Genomic DNA, 20502 nt, shown 5'->3' on the forward strand with positions numbered 1-20502 from the left:
TTTGAAATGAGGTCATCGTCTGAACTTTGCAATCTTTCCAATAACCAGAGGGCTGGCACCGGGCTGTATGTCTGAGACCAGGAGCTATGACCTTTCACTTCCTTGTCACAGAAACCCTCACTATCCTTGGCAGAGGACAGCACTCTGCATGGGAATACCAGAAGGAAGCTCTTTGTGGCTACTTTTCCAATGGCAAACCAATGGCCATATCCTTAAATAACACAAAGGCACAATTGTGCCTTGGTTTTATTGGGGGAGAAAAATAATATTAAAATAAAAAGAGATGCATAGATTTGTCAGTTTAGTATAGAATGCTACGTAATGCACACCAGTTCGCCTGATGACCTGGCTTATTAACATGAAGGCAAGGAAAGTATGTCAAGGGCTGTGAGCCATGTTATGCAAGTATATTCCTCCTTAGGAGAAAAAAGGCAAATAATGAGCTGTGTAGCCTTGGTGGCATTAGTAATACTCCATTGCTTCAGTAAGGTGGCAGGTACATGGGTGTTTGTTTCATTATCTTTTATAACATATGTATATATGTTATATAGACGTATCAAATATTTTGTAACTTAAAATGAAACAGTAAGCTAAAAAAAAGACAGGATGGAGGACATCTGGGCTTGCAACATAGAAGATAGGAAGCTGATGGGAAGGGATGTGGGAGGCTTCAGAAACTCCCCAGGATGGAATTTTTATTCTGGAACCCATAGTAAATACCTCCTCTCTACTGAAGTAGATTGTCTACAACACAAAGGTTTAGAATGTCTCTTCTCCATTTGTCTCTTTGTTCTTAGGAACAAAATCTTACTCCTTCTTTGTTACATGTGCTGCCAAAACCAGCACTCTTACTGTTTTAGTTCTGAACTTGTCCTCAGAGATTCTGTCAGCAGAACTGAGTCTATCACCCTTTCTGGATGCAAGAACTACACACCCTCAAGACAGGGTCATGTGAGTTTGTGATCACAGTGGGCTAGTTTAAGGAAAGGCTGCTGGGCAGGGCGAATTTTATTGAAGGGTCACTTTTCCCAATTGATGTAGGGCTGTGAGGCCCCCATGAACACAACCTTAGCGTCTCAACGAATATGATTACTGGAGGCCTTTGGGGACCACATCAGCTGGGATGTAGCAGAGAGTATCCATGTCCAGAGAACAGTATGAACACGATCAGTAGCAGCCAGTCCTTAGTCCACATGTGACTACCAGACCTGAACAAAGCATCAATCAATTTGTAGGAGATTACACACACACACACACACACACACACACAACCCAAACCATATCAGCAGAAAGCTATCAATTGTCCTTTCTTAGGAAACCTGTCTACTATTATGGCTTAAGGGTGCTCAAATGTCCTTTCTTTTTCTTTTTTTTATACCCTCCCCCCACGCCCGCCCGCTCAAATGTCCTTTCTTTTATGAAATTAGGGTCATAACAGATAGCTTAGTAGAAACTTTCTTAACCAAACCCTCTCTTAATCCATGTACTAGATTAGCCAACACTCTTCAATCTCTGGACAACTACACGCACTGATTATAATTATGTCAGTTAATCCATTTATAAACTAATCAATTAAAAATGCAAACAAAAAGGATATTGGCCAAAGGCATAATGTGTAAACAAAAAAGAGAACAGACATTTCTGCAAAAACTAGATTGAATACTTTGGAAAGATACAATAAAAGCATATGATTTAAAAAATTCTGTCAAAAAAGAAAAGGCTAACCAAATTAGGAATTAGTGAGAGAACTCATTCATGAAATATTTGGAAGAAAAACATACCAACAGAGAAAGGTTTTGCAATCTGATTGCTTCATAAGTGTCTAGAATGTCTTGCTCCATGTCAGGGAAACTGGAACAAGCGTTCTGGGACAATACAACATGGGCGGTTTGTGCAGAAACAGCAATGAGCTCTTCCTTCAGTAGACCCATAAGCAAAGATAAGACTTAGGTCTACATCAAAACACTAGCAAATTACCACACATTTAGATATTTTGAGTAGGAAGAAGTCACTTAGGGACACCTAAGTGGCTCAGCGCTTGAGCGTCTGTCTTTGACTCAAGGTGATCCCAGAGTCCCCGGATCGGGTCCTACATCAGGCTCCCTACATGGAGCCTGCTCCTCCCTCTGCCTGTCTCTGCCTCTCTGTGTGTCTCTCATGAATGGATGAATAAAAATCTTTTTTTTTTTAAAGTCGCTTAAAAAAAGAATATGCTTCCTTTACAACTCCTTGATTTAACCAACTTTTTCAATGATCTGACCAATTCTCAATGACATTTACATTGGAAAAGAATGCACCTACCTGGTAGAAGAGAAGGCTTGCCACAACAGCAATCCCTCCCAATCTAAAAATAAATTTTGTACATGATATCAACTGATTCCAGCAGTCTGGCCTTTCCAAGGCTTAGTGGCTATAAGCTCTATCTCCAAGATGTCAGGCAAAGGTAGGCTTTCAGCCTCACTTCAATCCAACATTTATCTTAATCATGTATTTTGAAGATTACCAACCCAGTATATTTTTCTCCCTCAACTGACCCTAAGAAGGCTCCATCTTCTGGAAGCCAGTAATGTGCATACAGTTGTCAAAAGGATACTGTCCCAACACTACAATTTCCAAAAGTAGGATCTTTAAATATTAATAACTTAAAAACCAAAGGAGGGAAACCCCAGCAACTTTAGACAGGCTATAAATAATTAGGCATTCAGTCGGAGCTGAGTGGTTAAATATCTTGGATTTGTCTTAACCGAATGTGCTTTCCTAGAACCATACAGCAAAATGGTACATGTCACTCTCAATTCAGACCACAGCAAACACATTTGAACTTCCTCACTCTTGCAGTAAAGGTGCTAGTCTGGCACCCAAAATCTGCCTTAGCAAAATCTTCTTTTTTTAAGATTCTATTTATTTGACAGAATGAGAGACAGAGACAGAGAGAGAGAAAGAGAGAGAGCTCAAGCAATAGAGCAGCAGGCAGAGGGAGAGGGAGAAGCAGGCTCCCTGCTTGACGTGGGGCTTGACCCCACGACCCCCAGATCATGACCTGAGCCAAAGGCAGATACTTCACAGACTGAGCCACCCAGGCACCCCTGCCTTAGCAAAATCTTTATGGAGCAGCCGGATATGGCTGAGACAACCGCATGATACCAATCTATAAACATTATGAAACCGTTTCCTTTCAAGCTAAGCTGCTTGCATATGTTTCCCTCCCTTCCCCTGGCCCTGACTACTTCCCCCAGCACTCTCTAAACTTCAGTTGAAGCTTGAACAAATTGGACTGGATGCAGGGCAGATCCCTGCAGTCATGACCCAAACCTGAAGAACCCGAATGCTTCCCGGGAGGACCACCAATCAGAAATCCGCTCCAGATGCAGAATGTAGAACGGACTGGACAGCTTTCACAAGTGTCATGAGCTAGTCAACCCCACCGCTCAGGACATGAAAAAGTCCCTTTTCAGATAGCCACCAATCCAGACAGCTGGAAGTTTGGATAAAAACATTATTGCCACTGATATATCCGGCAGACATCTTTTTAGAAGCTTAAATAAGGCAATTAAAAGTGATCAGAATGGATCTGTCTTTCTAAGTGGATTTACCTTTCCTCAGCTCAGCTAGGCTGCCAGAACCTTCCATCTCCAGCCCATATCGACTGTGCAGACAAATGGATAAAAGCAGAAGCGACCGGACTCCTCCAGTCAAACCAAACTGAGCTAAATTCTAGTCTTCCCTGTGTTTCTAGATTTACATCAGAACTGTCAAGGCACTAAACTTCAGTAGTTTCTGTGATAGATGAATTCCTTACTATCCAGAATAACCATGTACTTACAGGTTCGATTTGGTGGCTGGCTGCTTAAAAACTCAGCAATAAAGCCACTTTATGCACAATAGCTAAAATGTCACAGCAATGCACTGGCCCAATGTTTTCTGTTAATCTAACACTTTGACTCACCCTAGGTTTGCTCTGCTTTGAGCTTTTTCACTTAAAGATCCTTCTGTAGCTACTTCTTGCTCCGGGTTGAAAGCAGTCTCACAGACCCAACCAGCTTAAATGAGCAGCCCAATAATATTTAAGTTTTCCTAGGCTCTGTAATTTCTGCAGGGTGGTACAGCTCTTGCGATTCTAGGGAATCGGGACACTTGGGTGGCTCAGCGGTTGAGTGTCTGCCTTTGGCTCGGCATGATCCCGGGTCCGGGTATCGAGTCCCACATCGGGCTCCCTGAGTGGAGCCTGCTTCTCTCTCTGCCTATGTCTCTGTCTCTCTCATGAATAAATAGATAAATCTTTAAAAAAAAAAAAAAAGACAGAGAGAGAGAGAGAGAGAGAGATTCTAGGGAATCATCTTTCAGGGAGGGGAGAGCAGTAGCAAAGAGCAGTGGACATCCACCAAGGCCGCCACCCCCAGGCCACCTGGGGTGTCTGTAGCTGTGACAAGTCAGGCAACCCTGGGGAGGACACACTAACAGCAGCCCATGACCATACCTATGGCCCCTGTACCACTGAGGCACCTGCCTGTAGCCCAAGGCTAGCTCTCTGTCACATGGCCTTCATGGGTCTTCCCAAACCGTGACTCCTTTCCCTGCTGCTTCACCCCAACCCCCAGCGAAAGAGACCTAAGTGAAGTATAATAGACCTTTGTCCTCTAGGCAGGAGGAAGCATGACTCCTTCTCTTTCCCCTGGCTTCAGGAGGGCAGAAAGAAATTTCTCCACTTCACGTTTTTGGGACTTTGAGGCTGAAATTCCTTAGATGCCCCAGGTGGCCTAGGATCCCCTTCCTAGAACAACAGACATAGGTGTCCTTGCTCCTGAAAGCCTGCCCTGTGTCCTCATATCTGGACCATCGTGTTATTTATTCATTCAAAGCAACATATTAACATTCAAAAGCCCACAGTGTACGAGACCTTAAAACAAGGCCGGGAGATCCAGAAGTGAATGAGACTGAGCACTCACCTTCAGGCAGCCTACAGCCTAGCAGAGAGGGGGAAACAATAAACCCACATGCCAATAAATAAGTTCATAAAGCAGTGCCTGCTATGAAGGAAGTGGAACAGGGTAACAGGGCAGAGAGAAATCGGAAGTGGTGGCAGGGGCTACAGCCATCAAGGTGTTCAGGGAAGTCTGCTCAAGGAGGGGACATTTGAGCTAAGATGTGATGATAAAAAGGAGCGAACTAGTCACACATCTGTGTGGAGAACGTTCTAGAAAGAAGACACAGCAAATGTCAATGCCCTGAGAAAAGAGTAAGCTTCATCTTGTCAGAAAGAGAGTGGTTAGAGCCGGGGTCATAGAGGCAGGCAGGGCCCCATGCATCCCCAGGACCTCCTGGGCTGCAGAGGAAGCCCCAGACGGTGATAAGCAGCAAGTGACCAGGTCTCTGCTTTAGGAAGTTCACTGGCTGCTGGAAGGAGAATGGACTCTGGGGCCGAAAAGGTAAGAGGGTTGGCTGTGTAGACTCAGCTGGTAACCACGGAGACAATGAGCCATGCCAAGATTCAGGACATACTCTGGAGGGAGGGCTACTAGGGCTCTAGAACAGAGGTGGGAAGTCTGACACCTGTGAATACTCTCTAACTGTCCCTAAACGTACACACACACCCTCGTCCTGACACATGCTGTGCAGGACAGCGGCCCGGACTCCAGACTCTGGAGCCCAAACACCCAAGTTCAAATCTCAACTCATCCACTTGCGATAAAACTTGGTAAGTTATTGAACCTCCCTGGACCTCATTCCTCATCTGTAAAATGGGGGCAATGATAAAGATGCCTCATAGGGTTGTTGTGAGGATTCAGCTAGCTACTAAGGGTAGAGCATTTAGGGAAGGCTCCTGCCACCTAGTGGGTCTGCTTCCTGTTGCTGCCGGAGCAAATTACCACATGTTTACTGGCTTCATTAATACATCGATTTATTCTCCTACAGTTCTGGAGGTCAGAAGGACAAAATCCATTTCACTGGACTAAAGTCGGGGTGTCAGCCAGGGTGGTTCCTAGGGGCTCCAGGAGACAGCCCATTGCTTGCCTTTCCTAGCCACATCACTCCAGCCTCTGACCCTGTCATCGGCCGCCTTCACCTCTTGTGAACTTCTTGCCTCTCTCTTGCACATGGACCCTTATGATTATATTTAGGGCCCACCTGGATAATTCAGAATACTCTCCCCATATCAAAATCCTCAGCTTCATACATCCACAGAGCTCCTTTTGCAGTGTTCACAGATTCTGGGGATTGAGACACAGATAACTTTGGGGGCCATTATTCAGCCCACCACACATGATAAGCAATAAATAAAGGTCAATTATTGTTATTATCATTCTTACTCTATTGGCGGCTCCAGAGCACATCCCCAACCCCCTTCCCAGCTGTATGGGAGAAAAAGGGATGGAGAGAGACCCCCATCTACCTCCTGAAGGCCGAAAGCCCCCTGAGACCAGGCCCCAAGCCCAGGTGGGGCTGGGGGTGATGCTAGCTGGACCAGGCCGAAGCTCCAGTCACCAGTTGACTCCCATGAAGTGACTGGGGGCAGAAAACAGACAAAGCAGGAATATGCTCACAGGCCTCGTGTGGGTTAGAGAAGGGGGCCCGGAGCTCAGACTAAGGTCTCTTAATGGTGCTGTATTCCATATGCTCTTGCTGGCTCCTGCTGGGAACGTGGGTATCGGGGCGACCCATGTTGCAGTAGGTTGGCTCCTGATTCGAGAGCTCCCAAGACAGAGCTGCGTAGGAAATGTCCTCCTTCGAAAGAGGGGCCTGTAATAAAGATGCACAAGGGGTCAGAGAGGCAGGCAAGAGGCTTTGGCCATGGACGGAGGAGACCCTGGGTGAGGTGGGGACACAGAGCCCTCAGGGCTTCTGAATGCTACTCCTATACCCTCCAGTCCCTCTCCCTTCACCCTGCCAGCTCCCTGAGCTCCAGCCACAGCTGAAGACCCTCCCTCAACTCCATACCAGGGGATCACAGTTCACATGGAATTCCAGATCATTCGCCCTGTCCAGGTCTCTGCTGCCAAGCATGAGGGCCATGTCTGATGGAACTCTGAGTCCCCAGGGCTCAGGCCTGCTATGGAGACACTTCCAAAAGCTGAAAGTCTGGGGGAGCTGGACAGGCAAGTCTTTCCATGGCTGTGGCTTGGCCCAGCACCTGCCCCTCCTCCTCCACATCCCCAGGAGCAGGAGAAAGCCCATCCTCAAAGCGGGGGCAATGGCAGATCTGGCTCCAAGCCCCATAGCTCCACCAAGTACACACCATGGTGACGTATTCCACTTCCAGCTGATCATCCAGGACAGAGAGGGAGGGCTTTGCACAGGCCTTCTTCTTGGAAGAGTTGCGGGAGATTTGGGTTGGCTGCAGGGTCAGGTTTGCATAGCAGAGGTCCCCCTCCTGGGGCTGGAGCACCTTGGAAAGAAAGCCCAGGTCCTCTTCCCTGGAGGGACACAGACTCTGTGCTTCCCTGGGTTTCCCTCTCTCAGCTTGCTCTGCAACTTCCACACCTGCTCCCTTCTAGCCCCCCCCCCCACTTCAGGCTGTTTCCAGCATCCACTCCCCATCCTCCCAGGCCCTACAGGTGGGCTATGAGCACACAGACACTTGGGCACATAGTTTGTTTGATACATCTGGACCTCAGTGCTCTTCGGAGAAGGAAATGAGGATGGAGAGAAAGGAGCTGTCTGGGGTCGCTGGTCCGACCTTGGGGATTCTCTTACCTGCTCTGGGGACATCTCAGCAGCTAAAAGACAAAAACAATCAGAATGAGAAAGCCTGTCCCTAGACTTGCAGGGCCCCCAGGTCTGGGGAAGAGAAATCTGGACGAAAAGAGGTGACTTAGGCTCCAGGTGACTTAGACCTGGTTCTAAATCTGATTCCTCAAATGACATGCTCTGTCACACTGGTCACTTCACCTCCCTGAGCTTCCACTTCTCCACCTGAGAAATAAGAAGACCTCGCCCATCTCCCCCACATCATAGAACAGCGATCAGGGCCCTGCCACCAATCAGCGCCCCCCAAGGATAATTTCCCTGCTGTGCAATTGCTGGCTCAGACTAACTTCTGCCAGAAGTCCTGCCTGGAAAGCCCCCATTTCTCTACTGGATTGGTCATTCAGGAGTCAACTCACAGTCACACTTGCCTTCCCAGCTTCCCAGGGTGCTGAATCCCTCCCACCCCAGCTCCATGGCACTTGATTTATGTCTGTCTGGTCATCTTTGTCCCATTGAATTTCGCTTCAGGTGGACTATGGTCTGCTGGGCAGCTGAGCCAGTCCCCTCCTTGCATCGCTGGTGCTTGGTCATGCCCAGCACACGAGTGCCCCATCCAGATTGCTCTCTGAGTGGGGTACGCCAGCTGGGTCAGCGCTTCGTGGACCAGCTTTCAAGGGCTTCTGGTTCCTGTTTCTCCCTGCCCACCCAACCTTCCACTTTAGAGACAACAAAGAAACAAGAAGTTCTTTTCTCCTGATTTTTAGTTTCAAAAGCCTAGCTACTGAGGACTGCAGAGCTAAGTTCTAAGAACTTAGCTTGCAGATAGACACTGGGGAGGAGATGTGATGAGCAAGAGTGGGCTGCCCCTCCTCTTTGACCATGCTGTGGCATGGGTGCACTTACCATGAGAATGCGGAAACAGAACCAGCCAACAGCCCCATACTCCCACCCAACCCAGCCTCAGTGCAGGTCAGCCATATTTGATCACCTTTCTTCTGCTGCTTCATGATTCTCAAAGTCAAGAGTGAGGCTGCCACCAGGAGAAGCAGCAACACAGCCAAGATGGTGGGAATCAGGACGCTGAGCGTCATGGCATTATCCCTGGAAACAATAAAAGAACACCATGCACCCTGGCCCACCTCTTGCTTCTGGGCCACACCCCAGGCACCTGATAGCAGAGAGGGCCACATACCTTTTGACCTGCAAGCCTGTGGTTTCTAGCCTGGGAACCCCACTCCTGGGTACCCTCAGAGATGGTAAAAAAAAAAATTAAAGGAGAGGAAGATTCCACAGGTTTCTGCGGGTGTAGACACCTGACAGAAATTGTATGGCGACAGGCTCTGGGAAGGTCTCTCTGCTTGTACATTTGCCCCTGCTGTACTGGATTAAAAAGTGTCCCCCATCCCCATAATTCATGCTCATTCAGAACCTGTGAAGGTGACCTATTTGGAAATAAGATTTTTGCAAATGTAATCAAGTTAAAATGAGGCCCTACTGCATTGAGAGGGGTCCTAACCCAATGGCTGGTGTCCTTACAAAAGGGAAATTTAGCCACTTACAGATACGTGCAGGATGAAGGCCATGTGATAACAGAGGCAGAAATAGGGGTCATAGTGCCACAAGGCAAGGAGTGCCAAGGATGCCCGGCAGCCACCACATTCTCCCTTTGAGCCCCAAGAACCAACCGTGCTGACATCTTGATCTCAGACTTCTGGCCTCTAGACTATATGTAAATAAACAACTGTTGTTGAAGTGGCCTGAGATGTGGTGCTTTGTCAAGGCAACCTGAGCAGACTAATGCAAAGACTATCTCTTATTCATCACTAGTCACAGAATTTATAGAATAAACTCATCAATCAATGAATTAATTAACTCCATCTGACCCATTAATTATCTCTCCACTATAAGTACCTAGAGGACAAACAGCTTGATTTATTCTGTTCATCCTAGTATTCTCTTGTAACCCCCAAAACAGTGATAGGCTTTAGTGGGGGCTCAATAATTATTTGCTGAATGAATGAATGAATCCATCTCATGCTGATCAAAGACCTTAATTGGTACTTATATACAGCTTTGATTCATAAAATGAGGAAATTCCTTAACTATTACTTACTAAAAGAAGATTAATAGAAAGAAACTTTTGAAACAGAGGACAAAGGGAAGAAGGATAGAGAGGGGGTCTTGGGTGAGGGCCCCAGTCTCAGTGGGGGAGCTTCCATTGGGATTCTGCAGGAAGGCCCAGCAGAAGGAGATGACAGCAGTCAAGAGTACCAAGAAGGAGATGGAAAGAGGCCTCCCAGGTTCAAAAAACCACTCCGGCTGCATTGGTTGGGCAGGAGCCTAAGAGAGGCTCAGTTTCTTCCTCTATAAAATAGGCATTTGTACCTGCTTACTCGTCCTCATGAAGCAAGGTCCAAGGATTAACAGCCAATGGACAGAGAAGCCCTGTGTGAGCTGTCAGGTGTTCTCAAGATGGGACAAACCATCAGTACTGTTCCTGTCATAACAATAATTAAGGGAAATAGGATGTCCCCAAGCTCTCCCTGTTCTTCTGGTATTTGGACCAAGAGCCATCCCTGAGGCCCTACGACACCCATGCCCCTACACACCCTGCCCATGCCATCCACACTGATTATCTGCTCACCAGTCTCCTACCCTGCACTCCGAGTTCCAGGGGGAAACTCCATGCCTATACCTCCTGAGCTCAACAAGGGGCTGGCTATGCAGATGTTAACTCAGTAGAAATGAGATAGAAGAGTGAATGTGCCAATACATGTACAAACTGTACTGAGCTCCAGGAGGAATGATCTGGGTAGGCTCCAAAGGACACTGTGGGGCTTGATAGCAAGTGGGAAGAGCCCCTGGCATTCTTGCCCTCTCTGTGGAGGCTAAGGGTCTGGGGACAAGCTCTGGCTGGCACTTGGGAGTGCAAAGCATTCTACCATTGGAGGAGTTTGGGCTAAGTAGGCCAAAGGAAACAGCATACCGGAGCTGGCTTACCTGTCATTGGAGTGGGAGCTGGTCACAGTCGGGGGGTCTTTGGTCTCCGCTGGCACTGTGGACATGTTGGCTTTTGAGGTGGTGGTGGTGGTGGTGGTGGTTGATACTGTAGTTGGTGCTAGGCATACAGACCAGATTATACACTATTCAGCCTGCTAACCTTCCCACAGCCCTGCATGTGGCTGAGCTTGCAGGGAGCCTGGAGCTAACCTGGAGCTGGGCCGTGGGAAGGGCCTATCACCTGGACTGCTTATATCTCCCTGGCCACTAGGAGACTCAGCCTCAGGGGCAAGAAGGACTGAGTACAGGTCCAGGGAGGATGTTAAGCAGGCCCTGAAAGGATTAGAGGGTGCCTAGGACCTCAGGGCAAAGGCAGATGGAGTTCAGCTGGACTTGAAACACTCACTGCTTATGACAAGGCCTCTGCCAATGCCTCTGCCAATCTTACGCATCCAGAAAGGACAGGCAGGCCCCATGACTAACGTTCCCAAGATCTGTGACTTCTAAGGTCAGGGCTACCCCTGAACAAACTCATAATGTTCTGTAAGAGCCTTTGCTTTGGGCAAGTTATTAATCTTCTACAGCAAGGAGAATCACTTCTCAGGACCATTTTCTGGATTCGATGAGACAGTGAATGTGTTGTGCTTTGCAATGGTAACCTGCCTCACAGATTCAGGTAGGATCAGGGCTCTGGGGACTCCATGCTGTCCCCTTACCACAAGTGCCCTGTGAGCTGGTGCTGCTTGTCCAAAGTTCAGAGAAGCAGAGCCCAACAGACCCAACTCATTCAAACCAAGTCACCAAGATTTTTGAGCTACCCCTCCCAGGAGCATTTGCATTCTAGAAGTATTTAGGAAGAGCACATCATCAAGCCGAAATGCGTATATGGCTTGTGATGAGATTTCAGGCACCAGAAATGCAGCCCTTTGACTGAGAAGGCCTTTCTGGACTTTAGGAATCAACCACAGCTCCTCCACTGTGCTGGGCCTCTTCCCTCTCAGACTGTGTATGGAACAGGGGCTAGGAAGAGCCACTATGAAGTCCCGGCCCAAACTCCAGAAAGAGCAGGGACATGTGGGCACCAGAGATCCAGGAAGTCATTGGCAGGAGTTGGAGTCTCTGAGACCCACAGAAGAAAGTCCTTTTGGCCCATGGGCTGAAACTGGGACCTCCACTTTGATCTCTGTGGGCAACAGACTCGGGCACTACACTGTGCAGAGACCACCTGCCCAGAAAGGCTTGATCCTGTCCTGGAGGACATGACTGCAGCCATGAGAGCATCTAAGAGAAGCCCTGGCCTTCCCAACAAGGGGTCAGTTAGGTTTCTAAGAGAACTCAGGACTCAACCACCCTGTGTGACAGTCCCTTCCGAATGACACTTAAATCACTGGAGAGGAACCTCAGGGACCAGGACAGAGGAGGCTCTGAAGACACACACATTCCCTCTCTCTCACTTCTCTCTCTCTCTCTCTTTCTCTCTCTCTCTCTGTCTCTTACCTGGGTCAATGGTCACTTTAACTTCAACCCCAAGGTCAGTTCCAGATTTCTCAATCCCACACCAGTAGATGTCTGTATCAGTTTCCGTGAGCTCCTCCATGGTCACAGAGAAGGTGAAGTTTTTCTGATTGTCTCTAATTGACACCTTGTTTTTCTTTACCTTCTGCTCTGATCCTGTTGTTTGAACAAGGATATTGCACCTTCGCCAAATAGATCCTCGACACCACCACTTACTGTAGGTCTTCCAAGTTGATGCATAGCAACACTCCACAGTCAATGAGCCCCCAACCAAGCCTCTGACAGCTTTTGGACCTGTGATTTCATATGAACCTGGAAAACACAAACCCAGGTGCCTGTTACCACCCCACCCCCTAAGGGCAGAGCCACAGCCTCATGCATCAGAAATAGCTCCAATAAACCCAAGTGCTTGATACGTTGAGTAACAGTCTAAGTGGGAATATACCTTCCACAAGACAGAACTTTGTCCTTCAAAACTCCACTGGAAAAAAAAAAAAAACTCCACTGGGTGAAAACCATCACAAAAATCCCCTAAGAGCACAACTATACATCTCAAAGAAACAAAAATGTCCACATTGAGGAATGACAGTTTCCTATAATACACTCCTCCTGCCCCCCATGGCCAATGTCACCTGGAGAGCAAATGACCCAGGCAAAGGTATGGCCCCAGTCCACTTCAGCCCATTGTCCTCATGCAAGGTGTGGGCTCTGTGGTATAAGATCTTTTCATTTTTCTAGAATAGCCATGAATCTGGATTTTGTCTATAGATTTCTCTATTCTGAAATCTATGTTTCATGCAGACATAGTCATACAATGTGTGGCCTTTTGTATCTGGCTTCATTCACTTAGCGTAATGTTTTTAAGATTCATCTACATTGTAGCATGTGTGGGCACTGCAGTCCATGGTAGGGACAGGCCACATTTTGTTTATCCATTCATCAGTGGATGATATATGGGTTGTTTTCACTTTTTGGCTATTGTGAATAATGCTGCTGTGAACATTTATGTACTACTGGTATTTGCATGGAGATGTTTGTCAATTCTCTGGAGTACAGCATACCATAGGACACTAAAAAGATAAGTGGGGAGGGGAAGGGTTTCCAGAAGCATTGCTGGATCCTGTCACCTCTCCACCAGCTCCACTCAGGTAAGTGCAGGGAGATGAAGAAAACAACATAAAATAACAGATCACTTCTTAAGCTACAAGAAAGTAGAAGAGTCTTTATAAAATCTCTGAATGAAAGGGAGCACTTTCAAGGTTTAAAAATTCATGGAAGACATCACACAAGAGTCAGTAAATTCAACCATATGTAATAAAAAATGTAACACTCAGACATACTGCAAAAAAAGACTGAATGGAGGCAAAGAACAGACTGCAAGAAATATTTAGAACAAATAATGTAGAAAAGAATTAATAGTCATTTTATGAAAGAGTGTAAAGATAAACACTAAGACTCCATTTAGAAAATTGGGAAGAGGCAAGAAAAGGCAAGTCACAATGAAGAAATTCAGGTAGATATAAAATTGGAAGTGTTCCATTTAAATAATCTAGTAAATGAAAATATTTTAAAGTGGTGTCATTTTCACATATGAAGCCAACCAAGTTTTGTGACTACTATATTGCTGACATGGGTGACATGGCACAGACACTCAGAGGAGCTACTAGTAGAGACATAACAGTTCCAACCACTACCAAAAGCAATGTAGCAATTATATTTCAAAATAATCATTCCCCTTGCTCCAGTGATTATATGTCTTGGATTTGGTCCTCAGGAAATGATCAGAGAAGCTAACAAAAACATATGCACCAAGGCTCCTTACATAATTATTTAAAGAGGAAAATAAAGGAAACAAAGTCAACAGCCATCAATTGGGGAAATAAACAATGAGCTATAATGCAGACACTGATAATTATGCTTAGAAATACTGTTAATTATGCAGAAAATCCTCATATGAAGTGAAAAAAAATTTAAATATCATATACCACATAATCTCAACTAACTTTTAAAATAGGCATTGAGGGGTTCCTGGATGGCTCAGTGGTTGAGTGTCTACCTTCGGCTCAGGGCATGATCCTGGGGTTCCAGGATAGAGTCCCACATCAGGCTCCCCTCAAGGTGCCTGCTTCTTCCTCTCCCTGCATCTCTGCCTCTCTCTCTGTTTATTTCGTTAATAAATAAATAAAATATTTTTTTAAAAAAATAAAATAGGCATAGAAAAAAAGATTAAAAGGAAATAAGTAAAAATATTAAATTAACATTAGGTTGTCTTGGACATTAAAATCAGGGACATAAAGGTATTTTATTATTCCTAACTCTTCATTTCTTTTCTGTACCCTCCTAAGTATCAACAATGAGCATTTATTACTTTCAAAATGATAGGGAAAAAAAATACAGACTGGACAGACTGTTCCATAGCATAGAGGGTCACAGTCAGAGAAGGAGAAGGGACATTGAGGATGAGGTGAGGCCACACACAAAGAATGCAGCAGCCTCTGGACCATGGAAAAGTCAAGGAATCTGTTTGTCCCCCAAAGCCACCAGAAGAAATGCAGCCCTGGTGACCCTTTTGGACTCCGACTTCCAGACTGCAACATTACAAATTTGTGTTGTTTTATTTTTTTTTAATTTTTTATTTATTTATGATAGTCACAGAGAGAGAGAGAGGCAGAGACATAGGCAGAGGGAGAAGCAGGCTCCATGCACCAGGAGCCCGATGTGGGATTCGATCCTGGGTCACCAGAATCGCGCCCTAGGCCAAAGGCAGGCGCCAAACCGCTGCGCCACCCAGGGATCCCAAATTTGTGTTGTTTTAAAGCACTAAGTGTGCAATAACTTGTCCCAGCAGCCTTAGGAAACTCATAAGGTAGCATTAACCCATCTCACCTGAGCACTGGCACTGGGCCCGACTCTGGAACTATCTGCTCCACTGGCTTCTTAGAACCATCTGTCCAGAGGCCCCCTCCCACCAACTTTGGCAGAGTACCGGTCCTTCTGTCTGCACCCTCCTGACACAGAAGGCAGCCCTGAGCCCCAAAGAGCAGCATCCTCTGCAGGCAGGCATGGTTACTCACAGACTAGTTGATGGAGAGTAATCCTAGATGAAAAAGAAGCTGAGCCCCAGGGGGAGGTGACAGACTCTCCATCAGGAGTGACAGGACTACACCCCAACTCCAGCACAGCACAGGACATTTGCCAGCCTCTGCTCTGGGCCAGCACACTTGGGTCTTGTCCATGTCCGCCACCACTTATGGTGAGGTTGAAGTTGGACAAAGCAGCTAGATTTTCTCTGAAAATATAGGATGATTAAAAATCTCTGCCTTGGGCAGCCCAGGTGGCTCAGCGGTTTAGCGCCACCTTCAGCCCAGGACATGATCCTGGGGACCCAGGATCAAGTCCCACTTCGGGCTCCCTACATGGAGCCTGCTTCTCCCTCTGCCTGTGTCTCTGCCTCTCTCTCTCTCATGAATAAATAAATAAAATCTTTTTTTAAAAAAAATCTCTTCCTTTCTTACAGAAAGTGAAGACTATAAAGCCCAGTGAGAGCTCTGGTTGGTATTTGCTTCTTATATACCTTTAAAACAACAAACTCTTTAGGAGCGGGAAGCAGTGCAGGGTAAACTTGTTATGGAAAGTTCAGTGGGAGAGGCTAGGGAGGGGGTATGAAGGTTCACAGCCCAGACCAGGTTCCTGCTAGACACACAGCTGTGCCTCTGGCTTCGCACTGGTGTTCCCACTCTGCCTTGGTCATGCACACGCACACACCAGTGCTGCTCTCACATCTGCTCACCAAGTTCCCCTGTTTCCAGATGTCCGGGGGAAAAAAGAAGCAGTCCTTGATATGCACTCACCACCCTACTGATTTGCCTCCCAATGGCTCACCCAGAGTCTGCCCTCTCCATTCCCATGACCATTCCCAGCTTTGCCTTTCCCAGCCTTGTGGTCCTGGACATGTCACTTTCTTCCCCTGAGATTTATCCACCCAATCTGGTGGATATCCACCCACCAGGCTGTTCTGAAGCATGCCACAAAGCGCCATAGCCAGTCCATTCTTTGGGCCTGTCCAGGCCAGACTCGTGGCCCTATCACAGCCTTCCTGCTCACTGTTTCCTTCCTGTGCCCAAAAAGTTGCCACCAATCCTAAGGCCTGCTCCTTCTCGTCCTACAGGCCTCTGCTCAGATGCCTCCTCTCAGAGGCTCCTTGCGGCCCACCCCATCTACAAGCACCAGCCCCTGCCCCCTGAGGCTCACTGTGTCCGGTCACCTAGCTCCGCTCTCCTCACAGCATGCACCACTTCTTGGAGGTATCATTTTCATTTCTCCGACCAAGGGGGTGGATGACCAAATTAAACCATGCAAAAGACTCACAAATCATAAAGGGCTGCCCCCTTGCCGTGAACACCTTCTTCCAGAGCCTCAGTCTCACAATGCCAAATGCTACTGGGAGATTTTTCTCAGGAGAATTCTACTGCTCCTGAGGCTTCCCTCTGATCTTTGGTTATGTTCTTATTGACATATGATTTCCATATCATACAATTCCCTCTTTCAAAGTGTACAGCTCAATGATTCTTAGGGCTTTCACGAAGCTGCTCAACGTTCACTACACCTAATTCCAGAACATTTTTATCACCCCCAAAAGAAATGCCTCACTCAATTAGCAGTCACTCTCCCTTACTCCTTCCCCCAAGCCACTGGCAACCACTAATCTACATTTTGTTTCTATGAATTTAGGTATTTCAGATATTTCATAGGCATAGGATCATAGGATATATGGCCTTTTGTGTCTAGATCCTTTCACTTAGCATAATGTTTCCAAGGTTGGTCTGCGTGGTAGCATGTGTCAATATTCATTTGTTTTTATGGCTAATATTCCATTGTATGAGCATGCCACATTTTATTTATTTATCCACCAGTTGATGTATATTTAGGTTGTTTCCAGTTTTCAACGATTATGAATAATGTTGCCATGATCATTTGCATACAGGTTTTTACATAGACATATGTTTTCAATTCTCTTGTGTATACATCTGGGAGTAGAATTGCTGGATTATGTGGTGACCACATGTTTAACATTCTAAGGAATGTCAAATTGTTTTCTTTTTTTTTTTTCAAATTGTTTTCTGAAGTAGCTGCACCATTTTACATTCTCTCTCTCTCTCTCTTTTTTAATATTTATTTATTCATGAGAGACACAGAGAGAGAGAGGCAGAGACACAGGCAGAGGGAGAAGCAGGCTCCATGCAGGGAGCCCAATGCAGGACTTGATCCCGGATTCCAGGGTTGGGCCCTGAGCCAAAGGCAGGCGCCCAACCACTGAGCCACCCAGGCATCCCCACCATTTTACATTCTCATGAGCAATGGATGTCCTCTCCAAATAATGTCAAGAGTCTCAGTGTTCAGTTCTATGACAAGGAAAGATGGGGAGTATAGCAATCATATTTTTTCCTCTCCATGAGATACATTCACTCATTCAGCTAATACTATTTGTTTAATCTACAGACAAATAGTATATTTTGCAGGTGCAAAAATCCCTGCCTACCTAAAGCTTACATTCTTTCAAGGTGGGGGAAGGGAGGAATCAGACAGTAGAGAAAAATAATGCAAGAGAAATGCAATTTTAATGAGGTTTCTTACTTATAAAGGCCTCAGTGAGAATCAAAGACATGCAGAATGTGAAGGACTGCAACCTGTGGCTATATGAAAAATGGCATTCTGGGCAAGTACAAAGGCCCTGAGGCAGGAATGTACTTAACATGGTCAAAGAACATCTAAGAGACCGTTTTCGCTGCAGTGGGTTGAGCCGAGAGAGGAGAGTAGAAGAGGCAATCGGGAGGTGATGAGGTGAGAGAATCAGGTGACGCACCTTTTAGCTTCTGTAAGGACTCTGTGTTTTTACTCTAAGCATAATCAGAGGTCATTGGAGGGTTTTGACCAGAGGAAAGACAAGATCTGGCTTGCATTTCCCAAGGACCATTACGGAATATGAGAGAAGAGATGAATGACCCCAGGTTTTGCCTGAGCACCTAGAAAAGATGGAGCTGCCCAACACAAAGATGTGAAAGAAAGGAATTTGAAGTAGAAGATATGTTCAGGTCACATTTGAATTGTCAGCATCTTAGCGAAGAGTTGAATGGGCAGTTGACTCAAAGATTCTGGGGTCCAGGGTGATATCCAGGCTAGTGATACATCGGGCGTCATCTGGATAGAGGTGATATTTAAGCCAAGAGAAGAGAAAAGATCAAGAAGAGAATGGCTCTAGAAAAAGAAGCCCAAATCGAGTCCCGTGGCCCTCCAGCATTTCCAGGTCAAGAAAACCCCCTTAGTTTTTAATCAAAATGGTATCCATCAACTTAGAGTTTCCTTTCACCACCCTGCACCCTCATCTCAGCCCCTCAGCAACTTCTATTATTCCTTCTACCCCAAAGACGTAGAACCACCTCTCCCTCACTGTCTGGCAAACTCCTTGGTTTTCTTCCTCCAAAGCTGCCTCTATCTTCCCTCCTTCCATTCCCCATATGGCATTCTCAAAGGGTGACAGTGCAGGAGCAAGTGTTCACCAGCTCTCCTGAGCAACCAGGGCTCCTCTAGACAAGGGGGTCCCATCAGTCTGTACGTTTGGAATTATCAGCCCCTGATAATACTACCCAGTCTTTTGCAGGATGAGGAATGGGGTGGATGACACACACAGACCCACTACTTAGAGAAACTGCTTAGAAACGGACCCTGCCAGAAAGGGAGACAGAACATGAGAGACTCCTAACTCTGGGAAACGAACAAGGGGTGGTGGAAAGGGAAGTGGGCAGGGGGTGGGGGTGACTGGGTGACAGGCACTGAGGGGGGCACTTGATGGGATGAGCACTGGGTGTTATGCTATATGTTGGCAAATTGAACTCCAATAAAAAAAAAGAGAGAGAAAGAAAGGAAGAGAAGAAAGAAAGAAGAAAGAAAGAAAGAAAGAAAGAAAGAAGAAAGAAAGAAAGAGAAAGAAAGAAAGAAAGAAAGAAAGAAAGAAAGAAAGAAAGAAAGAAAGAAAGAAAGAAAGGGACCCTGCTTCTCAGCAGGACCCCTTGCTGGGCCCCTACTCCCCCCTCCACCAGCCATTTCATCCTGCCCCCAAAGTTCTTCTCTAGCACAGACCCAGGACTCACTCACCTGCAACTCGGAAGAAGGGGAGGAAGAGCAGTAGCAGGTGCATTCCTCTCTTCTCACAAGTCCCGCTTGGTGAAGCTAGTCAACTCCGACTCAGCTCCTGTATCATCCAACCCTTCTGCTTTCCCCACTTTTGCACTTCCTCCTTCAGCCACTTCTCACTGATGAGTAAGCGAAAAGAGGAAGGAGATAGAAAGGGTGAAATCTCAAGGCAACAAGCAATGCAACAAGTCTCAGTGATTGTGAATAAGCTTTTGAGAAATACCTTCCTGTCTTCAGCCACAAAGGATTCTGTAAAAAAAGAGGACTTTGCCACTCCTTCCAGGCCTTGAGGAAATTTGCAGACATAGACCCAATGGATGGGGCTGGCTCTTACCCAATCCTTCCTCTGTTGGGAAGACTAGGAAGAGAGAACCCAGTTATATCACAGAGGTCCTGGAGAGCCGAGGCTGAGGGACAATGACAGAAACGTGGAATTTCAGGTGTAGCTTTGGGAGCCAAGAACATCAGGAGTTCACCTGTTGGGGAACTTGGGCCAAAGCCCAGAAGCCAGAGGAGAGATTCTAGACCAGAGAGTGGAATGAGGAGGTAGACAGTATCAAATCCCAGATAGCAAAGAAAGGAGTTCAAAGAGTAGAGGTATGTAAGTAGGGACCTACTGGTCCAATGGGCAAGAGGGGCCTCTGTCCTCAGAACATACTAGAAACTCTCGTTGCGGTGCCCCAGACCACCGAGTAAGAACCTGTGGCTATTGATACCAGCCTCCAGAAACTTTTCAGTTATATAAAGGACTCCTTCCTAAAGAAAACTGCTCATTGCTCATAGCTATTACCCCCTCTCTCCCCACTCCCCACCTTATAATAACTACCTATGGAAGTAGGAAGAAGGTCAGTGCCAGCTTTGTCTGTCTTACTCCTTCTTTCTGACAACTTTGTGTCCATCCCCTACCTGCCCCATCAGGATCCCAGCAAGCCCCAAGGGGGAGCACAGAAACTAGGGAAAGATAGGACCCTTTCTCAGATTTTGCCCCTGGAGCCACTTTTGCTAAGTGTCACACACACTTAAGTGTCACATGCCATCTTGAGAAGCGAGTGAGTCCCAAGGAGGGGCATAAGCTCCTCACATCCTAATCAGAAATGAGTAGGTGTGTAG

General features: G+C 46.6%; 2 protein-coding genes across 5 annotated transcripts in view; one reads left to right on the top strand and one right to left on the bottom strand.

The window, feature by feature from the left end:
- The window catches only part of RAB37 (RAB37, member RAS oncogene family), a 54977-nt gene that overhangs the window by 15376 nt on the left and 19099 nt on the right, over window positions 1-20502 (top strand). The gene's annotated exons all lie outside the window — the stretch shown is intronic.
- LOC140607107 (CMRF35-like molecule 1) lies at window positions 5883-19585 on the bottom strand. Of its 3 annotated transcripts, XM_072781480.1 has the most exons (7): window positions 19354-19567; window positions 12184-12513; window positions 10687-10804; window positions 8675-8787; window positions 7693-7715; window positions 7235-7384; window positions 5883-6738 (listed from the first exon to the last, which is right to left on the bottom strand). In XM_072781480.1, exons 1-7 carry the CDS (start codon window positions 19394-19396, stop codon window positions 6583-6585), a joined length of 933 nt encoding a protein of 310 aa, XP_072637581.1. In that variant the 5' UTR covers window positions 19397-19567; the 3' UTR covers window positions 5883-6582. The 3 variants fall into 3 exon arrangements, 1 of the variants encoding a protein (XP_072637581.1); XR_012009268.1 differs by having other exon boundaries at window positions 7235-7715; window positions 10687-10741; window positions 19354-19585; XR_012009267.1 differs by having other exon boundaries at window positions 7235-7715; window positions 19354-19581.

Source organism: Canis lupus, chromosome 16 (assembly GCF_048164855.1).
Source record: "Canis lupus baileyi chromosome 16, mCanLup2.hap1, whole genome shotgun sequence".
Classification (NCBI taxonomy): Eukaryota; Metazoa; Chordata; class Mammalia; order Carnivora; family Canidae; genus Canis; species Canis lupus.

What these genes read in the sequence shown, in the direction of transcription:
- LOC140607107 (XM_072781480.1), bottom strand. Translation starts at nt 19,396, where the DNA reads ATGCACCTGCTACTGCTCTTCCTCCCCTTCTTCCGAGTTGCAG. An exon ending in AGCTCCCACTCCAATGACAG is followed by an intron (nt 8,788 to 10,686) that starts GTAAGCCAGCTC and finishes TATTGTTTCCAG; the next exon opens with GGATAATGCCATGACGCTCA. An exon ending in CATGAAGCAGCAGAAGAAAG is followed by an intron (nt 7,716 to 8,674) that starts GTGATCAAATAT and finishes TTTGTCTTTTAG; the next exon opens with CTGCTGAGATGTCCCCAGAG.